Source organism: Pteropus alecto, unplaced genomic scaffold (genome assembly GCF_000325575.1).
Source record: "Pteropus alecto unplaced genomic scaffold, ASM32557v1 scaffold25, whole genome shotgun sequence".
In the NCBI taxonomy this organism is placed as follows: domain Eukaryota; kingdom Metazoa; phylum Chordata; class Mammalia; order Chiroptera; family Pteropodidae; genus Pteropus; species Pteropus alecto.
The window spans coordinates 3,908,694-3,933,847 of record NW_006441955.1 but is presented as its reverse complement, the minus strand read 5'-3'; the positions used below and the strand labels follow the sequence as shown (position 1 = coordinate 3,933,847).

The 25,154-nt window shown below is 35.3% G+C and overlaps 1 protein-coding gene and 1 pseudogene across 2 annotated transcripts in view; one reads left to right on the top strand and one right to left on the bottom strand.

The window, feature by feature from the left end:
- FAF1 (Fas associated factor 1) overlaps positions 1–25,154 on the top strand; it is a 355,099-nt gene that overhangs the window by 6,312 nt on the left and 323,633 nt on the right. The window contains exon 1 of one of the 2 annotated variants that reach the window (XM_006919177.3): positions 7–116. The exons of the other annotated variant lie outside the window; for it this stretch is intronic. Coding sequence (XP_006919239.1) covers positions 72–116 — 45 coding nt within the window. The 5' untranslated portion in view covers positions 7–71. Of the gene's footprint in view, positions 1–6; positions 117–25,154 lie in introns of those variants that run through there. 2 annotated transcript variants of the gene reach the window in all.
- LOC112486046 lies at positions 23,890–24,008 on the bottom strand (annotated as a pseudogene).

Below are 25,154 nucleotides of genomic sequence, written 5' to 3'. Positions count from 1 at the left end.
GGCCGCAGGAGGCGCCGTCTCCCTCCCAGGTGCGCGCTTCGCTCCCGGAGCCGCGGAACTCGGTGGCCGCCATGGCGTCCAACATGGACAGGGAGATGATCCTGGCGGATTTTCAGGTGAAGTATCTGGCCCTGTTCCCCTCCCACCTCCAACCTCGTGGGTTCCCGGTGCCAGAAGGGTGGCTTCTTCCCAGCGTTTGTTTGAGCACTGCAGTGGTGTGTGGTTTGGGCTTTTATACGGTACGTGGCTTGTGTGTGTTGAGCCATGGGAGAACATGTAATTCATATGCTATGTTGGGTGTGTGTAGAATGTTACGTACGACTTGAATGGGATTTGAATGGTGAAGGGGTGTTACGGTATTTGGGTTATTGTGTGTGTATACTGTGTTGTGTTTCCTGTATTATACGGAGAATGTGTAGAATTTGGGACTATTAAGTGTGGGCTTAGAAGTATGGGGTGTTTTGGGTCAGGAGTTTTGGGTTATTCTCGAGGAGAATATGTTGTATGGAGTGTGGGTGTGGAGCGTGTGGTTTTGTGGGTGTGTAGTATTAAGGAGAGAGTCAAAAAGAATGATGAAGAGGTAGTGAGGGTAGCTGGGTATCGTGGTCATTTTCAAGAAATAATAAACATTTAAGACTTAGATGCCTTAATTGGAATCTCGAGGATAGGAAGATAAAGAGGAAGCAAATAGCTTATATTTACCAGAGTATCTTTGCAGTCAGTTCACAAGCCTAAGAAATTATCAGTTCATATTTGCAGATTCCCCTCCTCTATAGATTTGAATTGTTCTGTTGATGTCCTTTCTCTAGGAATAATATAAAAGATAAGCAAAGATTATCCCCTTACTGAACTCAATTGTATTGACAATACCACATAAGTATTTTAGGGAGGCCCTTTGAAAGTACAGCTGTATACATCATGAAAGACTTGGAGTTAGAACTACTACAATGTGAGCACCACCTTTGCCTTTTGATGTTTGGTGAAGAAACTATTGTAGTGAGATATTTTTAACCATTCATTTTGACATTAACTTAGAAGCTTCTGTTATATACAAGGAGACTTTTCCCTCTTTCTTTAACATAGTCATCATTGCACATGGTCTAACACTAGCATAGTAGGTAATATTTTTCCTCACTGAGATTTTGTTGGGCTTTTCTTCTCCTTCATTCTTTGATTTTTTAAGTTCCTTTTATTTACAACTTAATAGTCTAATGGCCATTTCCAGACTTTGCTATTTTGATTACCCAGTGGCATCTGATATATTAGGAATATTCATATATCTGCATTTGATTATATCGTGACTTCCAAATTCAGACAGAAAGAAGTGCTCTGTAAATAAAAGTTGACCACGAGATTTTGGTGTTTTGTGGAATTAGGACTGGCCTGAGATTTTTTGCCTGCCTAAATCTTTTCATCATCATCATCTTTTGTTTTTTTTTTTTTTTAATTCTCCAATTCAGTCATCTATCTAATGTGGAATGTGGTTTTTTGAAAAAGGACTCTATTTCCAGGAATAGTTTTATCTTGTTATAAAATTGTTGTTCTGGTAGGAATGGCTTTAGACAACAACAAAAAGTGTAGTTTATGTCATTAAAAGCTTTACTGTAATTATAACTTTTTTTGATTTCGCCAAACTTTTTATGTTCTCTAATAACTTGTAGCTACTTGCTCTCGTTATTTGTGACAATTATTAATGCTTATTGTGAACCTTATATTGGCCAACGACAGGACACTTAGGATTTTTGTATTTAGAGGCAAAGTAAGATTTTCTGACAAGCATTTGGGACTTAATTTTGATCACATTAATACATTCTAATAAGTTTTTCTCTTCAAACCCATGTCAATGCTTATGTAATATATAATTACAAAATAGAAAAAAGCTTATGCATCTGCAGTGAACAATTGCTTGCCAAATGGTGAGAGTTAATTTCGTATTGTTAAATAAGTAGGAGAACATTATTGGTAGAATAAAAAGTTAACTTAGAAAGCTATTTACATCTTAAGATCATTAGCTGTTTTTGTGTTTTTAGGAACATTGTATTCCTCTTACAAATGATTCCAGGTCAGTTTGCCTTGAGGACTTAGTTTTAAAATTGATTATTCTTTCTATTTTTTTTATTTTATGCAAGATTTTTTTTATAGGATTAACTTTTAAAAATTAGCATTTATTCAGTTATTGGAAACCAGGCAATTTATGTTGATTGCAGCTCAAGACTTGGAATGAGGATATGTGGCCGATACTGGTTTCTTCCTATAACTGGACAAATCAGTTTCCCACTCAAAACTGAACATAGTAAAATTATGTTCTATTTACTTCATATAATTGTGAAAATTAATATTTTTGAGAGCTCATTTTTTGCCTTTGTAGATAGGGACATGATTTTAAAATGTGATTAGATTTTAAAAATAAATAAGTTCCAAATTTTGATTATTGCTGGGTAATAGGTTCTCAAAAATTCAATGTCTCAATATGGAAAAGCTTTTGAGAAAGATTTTGTATTATCTTTATTTCAACTCGAAAGAGAAAGGACTTCTATTGAAATCAGTGGAGGAGTGGATAACAATCATATGAAGTAAATAGAACATAATCTTACTATGTTCACTTTTGGGTGGGGAAATTGATTTACTCAGTTATAGAAGAACCCAGTATCATTCAGGTATCCACATTCCAAGTCTTGAGCTATAATTATATATATATATATGCGTACACACACACGTCTGTCTGTCAGTCTCTCTATCGATCGATCTATCTAAATAAAACCTAATTACTTGTAACTAGATAAGTTATGGATGGGAGACTACAGCTCAGGTTTAATGGGATAGGTTTGGGACTTTGTAGATAAGTGAACTCATTACAAAGCAAATATATTCCAAATTGTCCTATAAAAGATTCACCCCACCCCAAATAAAAATGGCTCCCAATTAAAATAAAATTTATTTATTTATTTATTTATTTATTATTTATGCCTACAGCACCTGGTCTTCCTAGGTGGTCTCCTAGGTGGTCTCCCATCCAAGCATTAACCAGGTCCGACCCTCTTTAGCTTCTGAGATCAGGGTGGCATGGCTATAGACCATGGACTGTGGCTCCACTGGGGTGCAAACCCAGGACCTTCTGCGTGTAAAGCAGACGTGCTAACCACTACTCTATGGAACCACGCCCAAAACAAAATTTAAATTGCGTTGAAATATACCTAACATAAAATGTGCCATCTTAACCATTTTTAATTGTCCTCTTCCATGGCATTAAGTACATTCACTTTGTGCAACCATCATCACCGTCAATCTCTAGAACTCTTAATCTTGCAAAACTGTAACTCTGTACCCATTAAACAATAATTTCGCATTCTTTCCTCTCCCCAGTCCCTGGCAACCACCATTCTACTTTCTGTCTCTATGAATGTGAATACTCTAGGAATCTCATATAAGTGGAATAGTATTTTTCCTTTTTTAACTGGCTTATTTCACTTAGCATGTCTATAATCACCTAGGTGGTAGTATGTATCCCATTTTCCTTTATAAGGCCGAATAATATCTTATGTATATACCACATTTTGTTTATCCATTTATCTGTCGATGGACACTTTTTTCCATGTTTTGGCTATTATGAATCATTAATGCTGCTTTGAACAAGCATGTACAACTATCCGTTCAAGTCCTTGTTTTCAATTCTTTTGGGTATATACCCAGAAGAGGAATTACTGGATCATATGGCATTTCTATTTTTATTTTTGAGGAACTGCCATACTGTTTCCCCTAGTGGCTACAACACCAAAATTTTGAATAGAAAGATGATAGCATCCTGTTTAATCAATTATTTGTAAATTGAACTCTGAGCGAGTGAGTTTAGAATTTGGAATTGTCTAACAAAAATCAGCTTTAAATGTAATTAGTGTTAGCATATAGTATGTTATTGGTAAAGGAATGAATAGAGTAGTACACCTACAGTTTTGGCTGGCCAGAGTCAGGAGGGGGTGTAGAAGAATTTCCTGAGTTTAGAAAAGAGGCAGGCATTGATGAATCATGAGATTTTTTTTCTTCTTTAATGTCTTTTTATAACAAAGAGATGAATTCAGGTGAAAGTTCCAAATCTTGTTCTTTTTGTAATTGAGAATTCTTTAACTTTTTTTTGGGGGGGGGGAGTAAATATAGAGCAAAAATCACTTAAACAAACATTCAAAAGTGTATTTGGCTTGCTTACAGATGTGAAAATTATTTTCCAAACAATTGCTGTTCTTATTAGATCCTTTCAGTAATATTAGTTACCTCTTACTTTGGGTCTAGATGAACCAAAAATGAGCTTTTTCTCTCCCTCCTTAACCTTTCAATTAATGTCATGCTAATTTCTTTTTCCTTTAAGATATATGTTTATAACTTGTAATTTTTCTGTGGGAGCAAAAAGAGTAGTATAGTCATTTAGATTCATCTCACATCTCACGGGTTGGTCTCATCTATTTTCCTATTTGTTTCTTTTACCGATGATATAAAGACATAGATCATAATTCTACTGAAGTGAAGAAAAAAAGGGACAACTCTCAGTAATACTTTCTTTCAGACTTTTTGAGAAACAAAGCCTTATCTGCCTTGCTAAAAAAGCTTTTTGGAACCTAGTTCCAGTGGTCATAGATTATGAGATCCTTTATTTCATTTCTAAGTTGGCATTGATTTTGATGTTACTTTCATTTATATTTCCTGGACGACACAATTGTGCCTTTGTTTTCCATTTCTGGTCTATCTAGCTAGTAATACCTTTGCTGCCTAAATTGCTTTATACATTTTCATATATTGGATTATCACTGTGGAACTTTTTAAGTTTTCATTTGCCTGTCAGCTCCTCCTTGAAGCATGGACTCTTCCATGACACTACTGGTGAGTTACTTGTAAGTAGTTTCTGCCCCTGTGAATCCTTCTTCTTTGTTTTTCAGTTTGACACAAAGAGACATCTTCTGTAAAAGAGAATTCCTGACTGTGCAAGTCGAAATGGTATTGATCTAAGCAGATAGGTATCCTTTGTGATGTTGTGGTTTAGGGACCAAACTAAGTATCCATAGAACATCATATATATTTCTTGAGAGGTTATCTTGTGGAGGAGATTGAGTACTATGGCTGAAAGTAGTCTTATTATCATCCTTTCTTTCCTTTCCCCACCATCATCTTTCATTTATTAAAGGGACAGATCATGTTGTTTTAGTGTTTGGGTTGTTGGTCATTGAGAAAATAAGGTTTTGGTATGTAGAATATAGTGGTTAATGGTTAAGAACATGGACTTTGAGGTCAGTTCAGTTGGATTTAAATCACAGTTCTGCCACTCACTCATCTTGTAATCTTTGACCAATAACTTCACAGGTCTTTGCCTCAGTTTCCCCATATGAAAAAAGAGTTAATCCAGGTAAAGTGATTAGAACAGGTGTCTGATGTAGGAAGCATTCAATACATTTTAGCTGTGATTTTCATTTTTGATAATTTTAAGGTATATACTTAAGGTAAGCTGGCTGCCTGTTTTTGTACCTAAAAGTTTATTGAAATACAGCCACACCCATTCATTTATCTATTGTGTATGACTGTTTTCTTGTTCTATTGACAGAAGTGAGTAGTTGAGACAGAGACTTTATGCCCCACAAACCTAAAATATTTACTATCTGGGCTTTTAAGATAAAGTTATCCTCCACCCACACCCCCCATGAAACCAGTACTTTTCTTTCTTGGTTTTAGTAACTGAGAGTACTAGAACATTTTAATGCCTCACAGGTTATTATGTGGTTATATATAATACCATAAACATTATCATACCTTTTTAGGAGGGAGTTTTCAGAACATTGCACTTAGGCTGACTAGAGCTATTTTTTTTTTTCTTCTAGTTTTTCAGTTTATTTTTTGTTCTGGCTGTGGTTCTCTGAGAAAGTCATTTATCCTTTCTGGGTTTCAGTTATTTAATCTATAACATTGAGGTCTGCCTAGAGCCATATCTACCTGAAAACAGAAGTCTGAACTAGATCAAGTATTCAAATAGAGTCTGGACAGTCACTTGGCACCAGTTGGGTTGAGGACATTCATTTATAATTTAGATAATTGATCTTGATTAGGGGTCAGCAAACTACATACTGAGGGCCAAAGTACTCAGTACTTTGTTAGTGAAGTCTTGTTGGAAGACAGTCATGCATATTCATTTACATATTGTCTTTTGCCATCCATAGCAGAGTTTAGTAGTTGATTGCATGGCCTGCAATTAAAATATTTGCCCTGCTCCTTACAGGAAAGTTTGCTGATCCCTGATTGAGATCAGTGGTTTTCAACTGTGAGTGATTTCTGTTCCCCAGGGGGATGTTAGGCACTGTCTAGAGACATTTTTGGCCATCACAACTAGGGGGGCATCTATTGGCATATAGTGGGTAGAGACCAGGGATGCTGCTAAACATTCTGTAATGCAGAAGACATCCTCTCACAAAGAATTGTCTGCCCCGAAGTGTCAGTAGTGCCAAAAAACCCTGATCTAAATCTGTTCTCAAACTTTAGCTTGCATAAGAATAACCTGGAGAGTTTGTTAAACTAGAGGTCGCTAGACCCTTCCCCAGAGTTTCTTATTCAGTAGATTTTGTGTGGGGCCTGCAAATTTGCATTTTTTCAGATTCCCAGGTTAGCTGATGCAACAGATCCAAGGATGGTACTTGAGAACAGCTTGATCTAGATGCCTTTTGAAGTTATATCTACTCCTATGATTCTTTGATTTTGTGATTTTAAGTACTGTTTTTTATGACTTAGGAAAATTAAGTATTTCAGTATATACTTAATGCTCACAATAGAATATGCTGTTTCATGACTCCATGTCTTTTTAACCTCCCTTTTTTCATGTCCCTTTGGAAAACTTTTATTTATCTTTCAAAATCCATTTCCTACCTTTGTTTATAACATCTGTGCCTAGTTAGGGTTAATTATTTCTTATGTATCTTGTACATGTTTCTCTTCTTTTGAGTCTTATGTCAGATTGTCAGTAATCATTTTTACATGTTTCTTTCCCCTACTATCAGCTCTTTGAACAGCTGCCTGGGTCTTAACCATCTGTTCCTTCAGTAGTAAGAGGTGCTCAGTGATAAGTTATGAAAGAATATTATGAATTCATATGGCTATTACAGTATGAATAAATGGAGTAGAATTGTAAATTTTTATGTGTTTTTAAACTTCTACTATTTGCTGACATAATTTTTAAGCATCTACTATTTGCTGACATGACATGAATAATAAAGTCTGTCATTGAGAGAATGAAAATGGGACTGTTTTATTGAATTGAGTTTTCTAACTTCAAAGTGATCCATTATAGAGAAGTACAAAATACCCATCCCTCTGGTTTAGCTTTTATAGAGAGTACAGTAAGGTAATGTGACAAAATATAGGGCTTGAGGCCAAGATTTTTGTAAAATTTGAATGCTGATACTGAATTGTTACATGTCAGTCAATCTTCCTGATTATGGTTTCACTCAAATATTTTTTTTAAGTCATTTATTTCAATTTCAAACAAAATTGCTTAGCATATTAAATCATTAGTCATTGAGTTTAAGATGAGTTTGAGATAATTTCAAGAAGCAGCCTGGCAATATTAACAGTATAATTGCATCTGCCTTTATACTTATTTATTTGTGTATATAGAGGAATAATTGAGCTAGAAAGGATGAGATGTCAAGTCATGGTAAACAAAAACAGAAAACTTTGCAGGTTATGTGCACCTTAACGGCTTTAGAGTTAGGTTCCAGTCATCTGTTTTTTTCTCCCCACTCTGTAATTCACCCTGGTTTGCTGGATTCTTTAATGATTTATAGGAGGGTATTATAGAGGGGAAAGCTTTGTCTCTTGTGCCCTCCTGGCTCTCCACCCTCTTTCTCCTAAGAGAAAAGTAATGGCTGAACTTGTTTTCTTTTTTTAAAATCAATTTTAGTTGTATCCTTTAGCATCTAGTTAAAGTGAGATGGAGCCACAATTGAGCGTTCTAATTTTAGGTTTGATGGGGGAGGAATAATAGCATTAACAGCCGGATTTTGATTGCTTTGTATGTAGCAGATACTGTGCTAGGCTCTTAACATCTAAATTCTACACTCACCCCGTGTTGGCATCCAGTGACACAGTTTTCCATGGTTTATGGCTTGTGAGCAGAGGCACTGACTGCTTTTGTTTCTGTCTTTTCAAGGATGTTTGTTTAGTGAGCAGCCTTAGAAGATAGAGATGGTATCTTCCTCTGGAGTATAGTATACATTTTAAAAGATTTGGGTTTTCTAAGTTCTGAGTTCCTCTTCTGTAATGCAGTCCACTGTATATACAGGTGTCATTTGGCCTACTTTGTGTCACCTTTTGGGAAATGGGACTGGGGAACTGCACAAGGATATGCTAATAATCTGACTGCTAATATTGCCATGAGTCATAACATTTAATCCAACCTAGGAGTCTAGGTCTTCTGCCAGCATCCATGAAACTGTAGGCTAATTTGGTAACTGGCAAGTAGGGTAAAATCTCAGCTCCTTCACAGCTTTAACAGTTTTGGCAACAAGGCTGGAATGTTGACAGACACATGGCTTTTTGGAAGAGAAAGGGTGAGGGTCTCATGGTGTAGTTAACAGAATTTGTGAATAGTTCATGGGAATAGGTAGCAAACATGTTGACCAAATTGGTAAGTGACTCTCTGCTTTCTTGCCTGTTAATGAGGAAAAATTAGGGAGGTTGCAGACTGAGTACCAGGAAGTTTCAAAGGCAGCTTATCTGAGCATTCCTCTAGTTGTTACTAACTTTCATAAGCTGTCAAATATCCTCTCTGGTAGGATATTTTACCAGTCAGACTCAGGTTCAGACTCCACCTGTTGTAATAGGTAGTACTAAGATTGGCCATGGCTGGGCAGAAGGTTCTGTCTCTGTCCAGACAACACTTACAACATGTGTACACTTACACATAAATGTAAAATGAGGCAAATTTTTAACCTCTGAAGGCAGAAAGCAAAGTTGTTAGAACTGTCACTGGTTTATCTGAGAGATGAGAGAATAGGGCTATGTAATGTTTTATGGCTCAGCCTTTCTGTTGGAGGAAGCTTTCTTCCTCACTTCACTGTTTGAAAGCAAAATCACTGACTCAGTGAGGTCCTCAATTCATAGAGGTTTCCTTAAGCCTGGGCCCGGTTCACCAGTGGTTCAGCCAAGCTGATTGTGTCTGCTCACCTTTTGGGGCTGTTTAGCCTCTGCACCAGCTATGCACACTGATAATGGATGTGGTTGCTGTGTTCAGTGGATAGAAGTCAAGGCCGTTTTTATACCTCTGGCCAGTACTCTCCTCCATGAAACTTGTATTTCTGCTGACCCTTGGCCTATTGCTAGCAGCCTAGCTATTTGATCTGCCACTTGGACATTACAGATTGGCAGATTAAAGATAGCTCTCTCTGAAGCTGTGAACTATGGAAACAAATTGCAGTTGCTGAAAATTTCCTGGATCTCTCATGTAGATGCCCACAATAAGGGCTTGTTTTCTGATGAAGCCCACTGGAATCAAGCTTCTGATTGAGCCTGCGCTGCCCAGAGCCGTCATTGTCGCCTGGATCCATCATCATATCAGTTGTGACAGCACATCAGTTATAAACTGAGCACAAAGTAAAGGATTCTATGTTTTTGATGCAGAAGGTACCACTGCATGCCACACTTGTAACTCCTGCCAAAAATTGACCTGTTTGTCAAATAATGAGAGAAAATACCTTGCATGGGATGGCCCCTGTCTGCTTGTAGCAGATCAAGTACATTGTACCGTTGACCTCCCTCAGAGGTGGTGTCTCACTGCTATTGACACTTTATTCTGGTTATGGTGTTTCGTTTCAGTCAAATTAGGTGACTGGCCACACCATTGTGGCCTTTGAAATTATCTATGTTATGCTTTTGGGTTTTCTGGGCCATTTAATGGTGCACTTTTTATCACTAAAGCCACTCAACAGTGAGCTGATAGTTGAGCTATTTGAGGGAATCTCCATGCTCCCTACCATCCACAGGCATCTGGTATGTGGATGTTGGAGTATTGAATGTTGGAACAGCTTCTTCCTTAGCAAGTCAAGGAGGTCAGGGAATACAGCTATGCCCAGAAAGGGATCATCTCATCTTGGTCACTTCCCAAGTAATGATTAGGACAGAAGGGGTGAGAGGCTTTATAGCTCTATTTTGAAAATTCAGAATTCTGTCCTGACCATTTCTGGGCATGATGCTTTTTTTTTCTCTCCTAGAAGCAACCCAAGGCCAGCCTGTTAGTACACATTCTATATGGCAGCTCTCCGAAAGGTGGTGTAGGGGATCCAAATTTAATTCTGCTTCAGCCAGCTGGATTCTCTCATTGGGTTGACATGGTCCTATATCAAAAGGATAATGACCATGTAGTAGAGTACACTGCTTGCTAAGTTCTCTCTATGGTGGCCCATGTGCATCAGTGGGAACCATAAGTGGATTTCTGTGGGTTTTATAAAAATTCCCTTGACCCTATTGTACCTGACACTTCCAGATGAAAGGCCTGAGTGTGAGTAGGAGATGATTGGAAAAAAGATGACATTATAACTACTGGAATGGGATTGATTTTGTGGCAGTGGAGGGAAAGCAACAACCTCGACACCTGGGGAGGGAGCACCTTAGATCTCAGAAAGATTGGGGAAGGGAAAGACATTAACATTCTTTGTCTTTCAGAATCACACTTGAAGCCTTGCTCATGAAGGAAAACGCTCTGGTGCAGCTCTTCCAAACTGTTTCAGGCACATTAAATTTAATTGACTGCTGAGTCTGCAATCTACCATTAGACTCCTATGATTGCCATTTGATTGTCCTTCCCCTTAACCTTATTGAGAAGTCTATTTGAAACAGCAGGAGTTGGCTCCAACTCCTTTACCTTCCATGCAAAACAGCTGTCAGCTCCTCCTGATGTCTACCCCACCTTAATTCCATAGCCTTCACTCAGATTCTATGGGGCAGATTACTGGTGGCCTGGACAAATGGGACAGTTTGTACAGACTGCCCTCATTGAGTCCTTTCAAAATCAAGGATTAGAATCAGTTGTTCTAACTGAACTGGGAACCCTAAGGCCTACCACCTGGCTGGGAGACCTTGTTGGGACACAGGTTGACAGTGCCTCCCAGATTGATGTAGGCCCTACTTGGATGGACCCAACAATGTAAACAGCCCACTGTTTCTAGGTGAACTGTTTCTGCCCTCAGGTCATTATTACTTGTGTGGAAGCCAAACATTAACTTCCCTCCATCCTAAAAAATTGGACTTTTGCACTTTTGAGTGTTTAAGGAAACACCACCAGTAAGTCTTGTGGCCTTCAGATGACTGTGGAGAGCTTTCCAAAATGAGGCTATCCTTGGTTTCTTGGGGAAGCTCCCTGGAGTGACAACTGATTTGTTATTTATGCACAACCCATGAACAGTTATCTCTATGAGGGAAGTCATTCAATTAAAGTAGGTGGTTCAAAGTTTGTTCCTGATTTTGTAGCCGAAGTGATCAGTAATACACGTTGTCCCTGGAAAGCATTCAGGTCAGCCTCAACTCACCAATCAGAGTTGTTGGATGATATCCATTAGGATTTCATCCTGACCATTTCTAGGTATGATGCTTCTTTTCTTTTTCTCCTAGTGGCAATCCAAGGCTGGCCTGTTGGTACACCTTCTGTGTGGCAAGATGATAAAATTGCCCTAGATTTCTTCTTTGTGGGCCAAGACAGAGCCTGTATGATTAATACATCTTGTTGTTTCTGGATTAATACCTTGGGCTAAGTGAAAAGGTTAATACAGAAACTTGGGAGGAAGCCACCAGACTTTCTGAGGTAGACCCTAAAGACTTATGGGATATTCTCATCTTATTTTGGTAAGGGACCCTGAGGAACATGATTGAAATCAATTCTGAAAGTGGCCTCAGTCTCCTGCTTGTTGATAGCTGCCTTAACTAAATGCTGTATGAGACAAATTGAATCAATTTAGTCCCAGCCTCTGTCAGATTAATGAGAGTGGCTGTGGAGTGGTGTTCTATTGAGAAACTTTGTCAGCAGCCAGGACGGTTAGAAATGAGAAGTGGATATTGTTGGGAGACAGTTCTTGTATGTGTCTCATATTTCTGCACATTTTATAAATAGAGACATTGATTGTTCTAGACTATCTTTTCAAGGGTGTTCTTTGTGACCAGCCTAGATAGTGTCTCCTACCAGGCCAAGGAGCAAATTTGCTTATAGCCTGGAAGATAAAGATACTTTCTCACTTCAAACCAATGAGTAGGCATGGGTAGTGTCTATTATAAAAGATTCGTGTTGCCACACTTAGAGTTCCTCTCTTATAATGCAATCCACTGTGTGTGTAGATGTCACCTGGCCTACTCTGTATCACCCTGTGGGAAATAGGACTTGGGAACCAGTGCAAAAAATAATGCTACTTTGGCTACTGCTATTGCTGTGAGTAATAAAGTACTTTGTCCCTGACCTAGGACTCTTGTGTCTTCTTCCAGCATCTGTGAAATTGTAACAAGCTAAGTTGTTAGTTTACAAATAAGTAGAGTGAATTATTAGATCCTTCTGAGGATTACCTACCTGAGAGGTAATCATTTTACAGATTGATTTTGGAGATGGTAATTATAACTATAATTAATGTTTACTAAGCATTACTTTCTGTTGGCCTCTGTGTTAAATGTTTTATTTGCATTATCCAATCTAATCAGTATATATCATATAATCTGTGATAGCCATTGTTGTTATTCCCATTTTAAAGATGAAAAAATGGACATGCGAATAGCTTAAGTAATTATCTAATGACAGGTATTCATGACAAGGGTAGGTTTGGAACTCAGGTGTACTCTACTCCAAAGTCAAGTCTATAATCTTAATCTTATATATTCACATTCTCAAATGGGTATGCTAGGGAGTCCTCAAAGCTACCTGGTAACTATGCACATCTTCTTGTAGCACCAGTTTAAAAGAAACTTAAAAAGAATTATGTGGTTTTTGCCACAGTAATATAATGGATTGTTAAAGAATACTATGAACAATTATATGCAACCAATTTGACAATCTGTAAGAAATGAATAAATTCTTAAATGTGTATAACCTTTTGAGACTAAACCAGGAAGAAACAGAGACTCTGAACAGACCAATTATTAGCAATGAAATTGAATCAATAATCAAAAAGCTCCCAGCAAACAAAGCCCAGGATCAGATGGCTTCACAGGTGAAGTCTACCAAACATTTAAAGAAGAATTAGTACCCATTTTTCTCAAACTATTCCAGAAAACTAAAGAAGAAGGAATACTTCCAAACTCATTCTGTGAGGCCAGCATTACCCTGAAAGCAAAACCAGACAAAGACATTACAAAGAAAGAGAATTACGGGCCAATATCCCTGATGAACACAGGTGACAAAATTCTCAACAAAATACTAGCAAACAGAATTCAGCAGTACCTTAAAAGGATTATACACCATGATCAAGTGGGATTTATACCAGGGGTGCAAGGGTGGTTCAGCATCCGCCAAACAATGTGATTTACCACATCAACAAAACCAAGGATAAAAATCATATCTCAATAGATGCAGAAAAAGCACTTGACAAAATTAAACATCAATTTATGATGAAAACTCAATAAAGTGGGTATAGAAAGAACATATCTCAATAAAGGTTATGTATGACAAGCCCACAGCTAACATCAAACTCAATGGTGAAAAGCTGAAAGCTTTTTCTTTAAGATCAGGAATGAGACAAGGATGTCTAGTTTCATCACCATTATTTAGCATAGTGTTAGAAGTCCTAGCCACAACAATCACACAAGAAAAATAAAAGGCATCCAAATAGAAAAGGAGGAATTAAAACTCTTTACAGATGACATGATACTACATATAGAAAACTCTAAAGAATCTACCCTAAAATAAATATAATTAATAAACAGTCAAGTAGCAGGATACAAAATTAATATGCTGAAATCTGTTGCATTAAGAAAACAATCTCATTTACAATTGCATCCAAAAGAATAAAATACCTAGGAATAAACTTAACCAAGGAGGCAAAAGACTTCTGCTCTGAAAACCATAAGACATTCAAGAAATAAATAATTGAAGAGGACACAAATAAATGGAAGGATATACCATACTCATGGATAGGAAAGATTAACATTGTTAAAATGACCATACTACCCAAAGCAATTTACAGATTCAGTGCAATTCCTATTAAAATACTGATGTCATTTTTAAAACTAGAACAAATAATCCTAAAATTTGTATGGAACCACACAAGACCCTGAATAGCCAAAGCAATCTTGAGAAAGAAGAACAAAGTTGGAAGTATCATGCTTCTTGATTTCAAACTATACTACAAAGCAATAATAATCAAAACAGCATGGTACTGGCATAAAAACACACGTAGATCAATGAGACAGAATAAAGAACTCAGAAATAAACCCTTCCTTATATGGTCAACTAATCTATGACAGCAGAGGTAAAACTATACACTAGAGTAATGACAGTTGCTTCAACAAGTGGCATTGGGAAAACTGGACCATTCTCTTACACTATGTACAAAAGTAAATTAAAATTAATTAAAAACTTAAATGTTAAGTCCTGAAACCATAAAACTCCTGGAAGAAAACATAGAAAGTAAAGTATCTGACATGTCAGGGTAATATCTGTTTCGGACATGTCCCCTTGAGCAAGGGAAACAAAAAATAAATGGGACATCAAACTAAAAAGCTTCTGCACAGTGAAAGAAACCTTCAGCAAACAAAAAGGCATCCCACTGAATGAGAGACTGTATTCCCAAATGACATATCTGATAAGTGGTTGATATCCAAAATATATAAGAAACTCATACAACTCAATAACAATCTGATTGAAGAACGAGCAGTGGACATGAAAAGACATTTCTCCGAAGAAGACATGCAGATGGCCAACAGACATGAAAAAATGCTTAACATCACTAATCATCAGGAAAATGCAAATCAAGACCACAATGAGATACCACCTCACAGGTCAGAATGGCTGTTCTCAAAAAAGTCAACAAATAAATGTGTTGGCGAAGATATGGAGAAAAGGGAACCCTTGTGCAGTGTTGGCGGGATTGCAAACTGGTGCAGCCCCTGTGGAAAACAGTATGGAGATTCCTTGAAGAACTAGAAATAGATATACTATACGATCCAGTAATTCTATGTCTGGGTATTTATCTAAAGAACAAGAACACTGATTTAAAAAAAAAAAATGTATGGATAGATAGATAGATAGATAGATAGATAGATAGATAGATATCCCTTTGTTCATTGCAGCATTATTTACAGTAGCCAAGATGTGGAACCAACCTAGATGTCCTTTGACAGGTGAATAAAGAAGATGTGGGGTGTGTGTGTGTACACACACACACACACACACACACGAATAGAATATTATGCAGCAATGAAAAAGAATGAAATTTTGCTATTTGCAACAACATGGATGGATCTAGAAGGTATTATGCTAAGTGAAATAAGTCAGGCAGGTAAAGAAATGCCGTATGGTTTCTTATATGTGGAACCAAAAAAATATGTGGTTTCTTATATGTGGAACCAAACAACAACTACAACAAAAAACCAAAACAGAAACAGACTCAGAAACAGAGACCAAAGAAATGGTTACCAGAAGCGAGGGGGCAGGGACATGGGTGAAAAAGGGAAGGGGAAATATAGTCAGTAATATTGTGATAAGTTTACATGGTGACAGATGATTACTAGAATTAGTGGGGTTTTCACATTGTAAGGTATAAAAATGTCGAATCACTATATCAAACACCTGAAACTAATCAGTATAAGATTGTATACCAACTATATTTAAAAATAAATTTTAAAAAATTATGTGATTTTAAACAACTATCATGAAGTAAATAAAAAATTTGCACAAATTTTAAATAGAGTATGAAATTTCAAAGTAACTGTAAGGATGTGGCTTTCTTTGGTTCATTCCTCCCCTCCTCCCATGGAGGAATATGTTTCATTTTCTCTATCATTATGACTACAGTAGTGGAAAAAATTAGTAAGTACTGTACTTTGCAAGGTTACCTTTTAAAAAACAAAGCCGCATCCATTTTTTTTTTTTTTTAATTCATTCTGTTGTAGCTTTGTGAAACACAAAAAGAAAGAGCAATAAAGCTTTTCTGGTTCCACTGGAGTTACCAAGGCTAATAGAGAGATCAAAAGAAGAAAACACTGGGATTCCTTGATTTACCATGAAGCTTTATGTGGCAGTGGTTGCTATTGGAATTACTTAGTTCTTCAGCAAGAGATTATTCTGTAACTAATATATAAGTTTTTACTTTTACATTATCAGTATTAGTAAGTATTTTGTTAGTATAAATCTATATTAATGCTAAGTAATTTTGCCTCATTTTTCTGGGAGTACTGTCAATTTTGGGTATATTACTAAGGTCCTGGTAGTAGGACTTGAAACAAAAGTAATGATGTGGCAAAAATAATAGAATTGATTCTAACTAAGGCAAGCTAGCCCCAAGTTAATACACATGGACTTTGTTTTAAACAACATTTAATTTTAGATGAAAACTTAATTTAGTGATTACTTTGGAATAATATAGTAAGAAGTATTTTGCCAAAGCTGATTGGATATTGATGAAATTAAATAATCATTTTTTTTTAAAGTGTGATAATGTATTGGGTTATGTTTTTAAGAAAGGAGTCCTTTGGAGACACATACTGAAATATTTATGGGTGAAAGGGTATGATGTCTGAAATTCAGAACCATCTGTGAAGGATTTGGGGGTGGGGCTGATGGTGAGTGAAACAGGATTGGCTATGACTTGGTAATTGTTGACTCTCGTCTGTATTCTTGTATATGCTTGAAATTTTCCATAATAAGTAAAAAATGTTCTGCCAAAATAAAAATGACTTTGGGGGTAATTGTAAGCTTTAGTATAATATCTTCATGTTCTTATGGCCTGTAGGATTAGAGGAGTGATGATGAGACTATTACAAAGATGTAGTAACGTAGCAATCATAGTAATATTATGTAATCATAGAATTTCATCAAAATAGTTGGTAAAATTTAGTCTATATTATCACTGGAAAATTTAAAGTAGTTTACTAGTTAAATTTTAGTTTTCGTAAAAAGCCTTAGTTGTAGTCTTGGAATAAAGGTTCCCTAAAACTAATCAATTTTCTAACCAAGATAAAAGGTAGAAACTTGTAAGGAATTAACTTCGTGTGCTAAATTTGAAAACTAAAGACAGTGTTATTTTGGTAAAGGTGCTAATAGCTTTTTTTTTTTCCTAAACCGATATTGAAACAAAATCAGGAACATGAAAAGGTACAAAAGATGTGTTAAGCAAAAAGAAAGGCTAGTTAGATGATGTATCATTTACTGTGTGTATTGACACATTCTGTTTTGCAATGACTTTTTACTTTTTATTCTGCCTTCATTGTCCCAGTAGAACAGGATGTGATGATATTTAAATATGATTTTGTTTTAAGAACAAAGAAATACTGAATAAGTTATGAGTCTTTCCACTTAAACATGTATGGAGTGTATGTAAAGTTAAAATGTGGATTATGCCAAAATGGAGTATGTTTTTATTGTTAAGATTAAAGATTTTATTAGATCATCAATTCTACCTATAATCCAGGAGTAATTTAATTTTCTAAAATAGAAATATTTACTATGCCAAGAAACAACCACATCCTTTCCTGGCATGTCTACTAGAGGATTTTAATTTGAAAAAAAAAAAAAAATCTATGCATACTCTGTGTGTGTATGTGAGTATAGCAGAGCCTTGACATCTCCAGGGAATAGTTCCTGAAGGCATACTGACTTAATATGGATCTGGAGTCATCCTTTAAAGAAAGAGCAATGGTGACATAGCTGGCTCTAGGACTCAGTTTCACATGCAATCCTCCTGAGTTTTTAGGAGACCTTCATAAAGATAGCTGCAAGAAACTCCAGTGCTGGGCAGGGCACATCTCATAGTTAAAGCTGCTGTTTGTTACCCATAGGGAAAGTATGAAACTGTAGAGTCACAGATGTAAGTAGCTTTTCCACCATTGCTTTAGTAATCCCAGATAGGATGCTCTGAGTTTGCCCAACAAGGCATTTACTCAGAAATACCTCTCTTCTGGTTGTTATCGTGGTCAGATAAATGAGATAAAAGAGATAGAAATATCATGGAGTTTTGGTGGAATTAGTAATAATGCTTGACAAATGAATAGCATCTTTAATTCTTACTGCTTTAAATCTGTAAGTGTGCACTGAGAGTATATCAGACATTCATTTGTTAAACAGATAATTGAATGACATCATATGTATTATGATGTGAGGATATGAGGAATCTAGAGGAATATATATTACCTAATACTATCTTCATATTTTCACTCACTTGACAGAAATTTATTGAATATCTGCTCCTACCAGGCATTATACTAGGTAATTGGGAGATCGCTACTTCTTAAGGTAGCTAGTACAGCTAATAAAAGTTTACCTCTTTGTAACTTAATCATTTACTCTAGACCTATACAGAATTTCCACCACAAAAGGCAACTATGTTATCATAACTCTTACTATCTGAGCCCTAATTTTTCAGTTCTTCCCACCACTCTTATCATTTGATTGCTTTCCTCTGGATGTGCTTACTTACTAATGGTGCACTTCAAAGGAGGAGCTGGGAAGTGAACACAATATTCCAAATGAGGTTTGGGGTAGACTAGAATGGCCTCTCCCCTAATTTGCACATTATACATTGTGTTACCTTAATGTAATGCAGTCACCTTACAATTTGATATATATGTAATGGTTAGTAACTTAAAATGCTACATGAGCAGATAAAGCATACCTCTCTCATTCTAAATTTAATCGTTTGAATTTCTCGAGCTAAGTGGAGAATTTATTATCTTTATTGATTTCTATCCCTCTACCTCCTCTTAATCATCTGTCTAGGACTTTGCTCCACATCAGATTTTCCTTATATTTCATTTGGCTTCTGCATCTCCTTTTCTACTGCTTCTCTTTTCTCAACATATTTCCAATTTAAAATCTTACCAAACTTCTCTCAATCAAAAATACTCTTCATTGATCTCTATGTCCTATTATAAATTCTTCCTTATTTCTCTCTCCTATTCCTCCACATTTCTCTTAAGTATTAATGTATCTTAAGGGTCTGTCTTTGGTCTCTTTTCCTTTCCCCCTGCCCCATCACATATCATCTCTTTGGGTAATCATCTTTTCTTTGGTTTTAATTATCCATTGCATATGTGCTGTTGACTCTCAAAGCAGCAGCCTTATTCCTAACTTCTTTTGAATCCCATATTCAGTTGCTTATATATAATAAAGGTCAAGTTCATTAACATGGCTAAAAATGCTCTTTGTGTTTTGACCTTATGCAGGCTATACTTTTCCATATATGGCCTTATATAGCCTATACTTTTCTTGTTTTATAGTGATGCTTTGATGCTTGTAATTTTCTTGAACTTATATCATTTCATGTCTCTTTACCTTTGCCAATTCTCCCATTGCCTGCATCAGTCTTCTACTTATCCCGTAGACTCTGCATAGGCATTATCTCCTATGAAGACTTCTCTGACAGTTACTTCCTATTCTGTATTTTTCATTCTTATACATAGTATGTCATTGCAGCTATCATGTTACTTTGTACATATTTGTTTACTTGTCTTTCTAACTAATTTCTGAGTTCCTTACAGTCAGGACCTAGATCTTATTCATTTTAGTATTTCTAATGCCTAGCACACTTCCTGGCATGTAGTGTGTTCTCACTGAATATTAAATTGAACTAGTTAGGTTTGAGCTTGTTGAAATACAAGATGAAGTAAGATGAGAAAGGTATGATTGAATTTTTGGATCCTGATTTGTCATCAGAATATAAGCTACTTTAACTTTGTGTCATTTAGATATGTAAATGAATGTCAGTGTATTAGTTAACACTCTGAGTGTCCTGAGATTTGGAATTGTGCCATATTTATCTCTGTATTGCTAGTACCTAACATAGTGCTTGCCGAATGCCAGACTACCAGTGTTTATTGAACTGAAACAAATTAAATTGAAATTAGATAAAGGTGTTCATGTTGCAAAGATACTGTATGACTAGTAGCATTCATCTTTACTACTGTATCTTTAAGATAAATCAGAGAAATTTTGTGAGTTTATTATTGAAATCTGTAAGATTTAGGAAATCTGTATTATGTTCCTGACATGCCAAGTCAAATTATCTATCAAAAAGTATTTTGGCATTACTTATTTATAATGATCACACTTCTCCTTCTGAAGATTGATAGGCTAACACCTCTTTTAAGAATATGTTCTAAAAATTGATGGTAAAGTAATAGGTATGTAATTGTCTTAATTTTTCTTGTTTGGAGTGCTCCTAGCATTCCTCCTATTTAAAAATAAAATCCCCAGAGATGTCCTGTTGGTTTTGTGGATCTTATCGGCAAAAGATAAATTTACATATTCGAGAAGTTCAGTGAACACCAAGTTGGATTAATATAAAGAAAATCACACATGGGCACATCATAGTCGAACTGCTGAAAACTAAAGATAAGACACAGGTCTTAAAAACATCTAGAGAAAACAGGCATTCCACGAGGAGACTGCTGACAAGAATCATAGTTAACTTCTCATCAGAAGTAGTAGAATACAGGGGACAATGGGATGATATTTTTAAGTGCTGAGAAATTATCAAACTAGAATTTTATATCTAGCAAAATTACTCTGCAAAAGTGAAAGTGAAAACATTTTCAGAAAATAAAATCTGAGAGAATTTGTTCCCAACAGACCTGCACATTATAAGAAATGCTAATACAAGTTCTTTAGGTTGAGGAAAAACAATATCAGATAGAAATGTGGATCTTTGGAAGAAGTGAAAAGCACTGAAAATGGCATATATGTGGGTAAATATAAAAAATTATATCTCTTTTCACAATTTCTTTAAAAAATAATTGACTAAAAAATAACTACATTATAGAGTTATATTTTATGTAGAAGTAAAATGTATGACAATAGTTGCTGAAAGAAAAGAAATAAATGGACTCTTGTAAGGTTCTTACATTATATGGGATGTGGTAATATTAACTCAAGATAGAGTGATAAGTTATAGATGCATATCATAATTTTTAGAACAACCAGTAATAAATAAAAGAACTATAGTTAAACAGCCAATAGAGGAGATAAAATGGAACCCTAAAAATAGGCTCAACCTTAGGAAGATAAGGAAGAAAACTGAAGAAAAATAACAGGGACAGATTACAAACACAAGAGAAAGATGGTAGACAAACTCAGCCATATCAGTGATTACATTAAATGTATATAGACTAAACAGTAATCAGAAGGCTCAGATTGAATAAAAATGAAAAGCTGATCTAAATTGTTTACAAGAGGGACATTCGAAATATAAAGACCCAGTTAGGCTGGAAATAAAGGATGTAAAATCTGTACCACATAGACACCAATCATAACAAAGCTAGTATGACTAATTAATATTGGACCAAGTAGATTTTAAGATAAGGAGTATTACTAGAAATAAAGACATTCTTGCCCACTGTTTTTCTATTTTTCAATCCTAGGTAAATTATGTGGGCTTTTTTTTAAAATCTATAAATAGTTAATATTTGAGCTCTTATGGTAGGCACTTTATTTGCTTTATCATCAGTCCTTGTAATAACCTTGCAAAAGGATTGTAATTCCCATTGTATGGGTGAGAATACTGAGTCCTAGAGAGGTTAATAACTTTGCTAAGGTCACAGGGCTAGTAAGTGGCAAAATTTGGATTTGAAGCCAGTTCTGATTTGGTTCAGACTTGATTTTTTTCACCGTACATTGTTTCCTAACAGTGTACTCTATGCTTTGCTTTTTTATTGACTCACCTCGTTGGAAAAGTCTTCCTGAGGTCACCTACCTAGTTCATCATGCCTTTTTGGAACTCATTCCTCTTTAAGTCTTATAAGAATAGCTACATTCAGATGTTATCCATAGGCCGTGATTGAGAATTTTCAGTGTTGGCATTATGATTTTACTATTCATCAGTACATTTCAAAGTTGTTTCTCTCCTGTAATACTTTGTTAACTACAGCCCCCAATTCCCTTAAGTCATTGTTAATTTCCTTACATTTTGATTAAGCTAAATCAAAGAGATGAAGTAGCTTAGATCATAAGTGTCTACTTGGAAAAAAGATATTCGTATCTTAGAGCCTACTGTGAATTCTTTATGTAATAAGCGGCATAATGCATGTTATTTGCCTCTTAGAGTTGTAGACTATAAATTACTGATACTAGTTTAGTTTTTTTTTCATCATATTTGGTCAGACTGGATGCTTATAGTTCACAATAATGCTATAAAAAAGTTAAGTATGACTTTTTTTGTGCTTATTAAAGAGTTTCACAAATCTCTGGACATAGTTTGTTGCCTGAAGTACTGTGAAACTCGAGAGCAGGAGCTATATCTTTTACCCACAGTATTTCTACATACTGCCTGGCACATGGTAGGCACTGAGTTAAATACCTGTTGGTAGTTGTTTTATTATTTTTCTAATTGATGTCACTTAAAAGTCTTCTGTTAAAATTAGTATTTAATGAAATTCTCAGAAAAATGTTAAATGTTTGCTCCCTCTTGTGGATATAAAGGAGATTGTAAACTCTTATAATGAATCTGTTCTCTAGTTTTATTATTAAAAGATATACAAGTAAAATTTACCAAAATTTTCCACGTTTTGGAGGGTTATGAATCCATACCAATGTTATCAATAAATTTTTTGTTCACATACACTTATAAAACATGCAGAATTCATGCTCAAATATCATTTTTTGAATGTCCAGGATAAAATTTGTGTACTATTACTCAAGTCAGAGCTTAATAGTATTTTTGAGCACATTCTTTCAGCTTTCTGCATGTAAATTACATGAATCATAAAATAACTTATTTCTGTTTTAATTCTAAAGCAATATTAGGTATTTTTGGATATGTGTAGGAATATTATTAAGATTATTATTTCCTAATGGTGTTAAACATTCCTTGTTTCGATAAAACTGAAAATAAAAGTTTAAATTGTTTGCCTTCAGAGCTTTTAACTTCAGAATATCTGACCAGATTTTTTAAAAAATACATATTTTTCTAAAGAATTAATGTAACTGAGACTATAAACAATTGGCCTTGTGAATGCTTTGATATGTAGAAAAATATTTTCAATACAAATATGTATCCTTCACATTTTTTTCTATATACTTTGAGACTTTCATAGTGCTTTCTTCTACCTCTTCATTTTATACACTTGATCTTAGCCAAAAGACTGAAAAGCAATTGACCTCTTAATTTTCTATTTACTTCTGTCATTTATAGAAGTTGACTTTCATTTTGAGACTATTCTTTTGAATAGAAACAATATTATCACCATTTCAGAAGACTCATACTCTATTTGTCAAAGACAAACAGTATGCAACAAATGTGTACTGTAGTGTGGATTTTAGACTCTCAATATGTCTTACTTAGTGGACAGGTTACTTGCTCCAGAAAGTAGTCTAGCTGTGAGCATGATCTAGATTCTCACCTCAGCAAAATCATTTTATCTGTCATTAACTAAAGCAAACAAAAAAACAAAACTTTGTGGTAGTATAATAGTCATATATAGCAAAGAACACAAATCCTGAAAGTATGGTTTCATAAACTTGCATAAAATGAACACATCAATGAAACCAACACTAAAGAAAACTGAATATTAATCAAGCTCTAGAAGCCTCCTTCTAGTCATTATCTCCCCATGCTCTAGGATAACCAACATTATGTATGTGTATATATGTGTGTGTGTATACACATATGTATGCGTATATGTGAGTGTGTATGTGTGTATATATTAGTTTTACTTGTTTTTATTTTACTTTATTTTTTTTTTTTATGCCTACAGCACCTGGTATTCCTAGGTGGTCTCCCATCCAAGTACTAACCAGGCCCGACCCTACTTATCTTTCGAGATCAGATGAGATTGGGAATGTTCAGGGTGGCATGGCCGTAGACCGTTTTACCTGTTTTTAATCTTTATGTACATGAAACCACACAATGGGGTTTTCTTACTGTGATAAACTATGCATAACATAAAATTTACCTTCTTACCTATTTTTAAGTGTATAATCAGTGGCATTCAGTACATTGACGTTGTGGCACCATCAGCATAATCTATCTCCTGAATTTTTTCATTTTTCTAAATTGAAACTTCATACCCTCCAGTCCCTGGCAACCACCACTCCACTTTTTGTCTCCATGGTTTTGACTATTCTAGGTATTTTATTTTAGTGGAATCATACAATATTTGTCTTTTTGTGTTTGGCTTATTTCACTTAGCACAGTGACTTCAAGGTTCATGCATGTTATAGTATGTTTCAGAATTTCCTTAAGACTGGATGATATTCTCATATATGTATATACCACATTTTGTTCATTCATCTGTTGGTGGACATTTTGGTTGTTTTCACCTTTTGGGTATTGTAAGCAATGCTATGAATAAGTGTACTAATATATGTTCAAGTCCCTGCTTTCAGTTCTTTTGGGTACATACCTAGAAGTGGAATTGCTGGATCAAATGGTAATTCTGTATTTAATTTTTTGTGGGTATAGTAGGCTTTTGGCATATATTTATATCTTTGTGACCTTATAAATTTACTTCTGTCATCACTCTAGGTTTCTCTTCTTGAAGAATGCAGAGGATTTTCTGTATACAGTCATTTGTCTGTGATAAAAGATATCTTTACTTCTTTCTAGTCTTTATGACTTTTTCCTTTCTTTTTCTTGCTTTTTTGCATGGGCCAGGGCCTCCTGTACAATGTTGAATAGAAGTGGTAACAGCAAACATCCTTGCCTGTTCCCAAGGGAGAAGATATTCAGTCTTCCACTCTTGAGTATGATGTTAATGTAGATTTTTCGTAGATTTCTTTCATCAGTCGATGAAGTTTCCTCTATTTCTAGTTTGAATGGGTGTTAAAATTGGAAACGAAGAAGTTACATGGTCACAGATGACATGAGTTTTGCAGACATGATTCTTTATATAGAAAACCATAAAGACACCACCAAAAAATTATTAGAAACAATAAACAAATACAATAAATTGCAGGATGCAAAATCAACGTACAGAAATCCATTGCATTCTTATATACCAAAATGAAATTT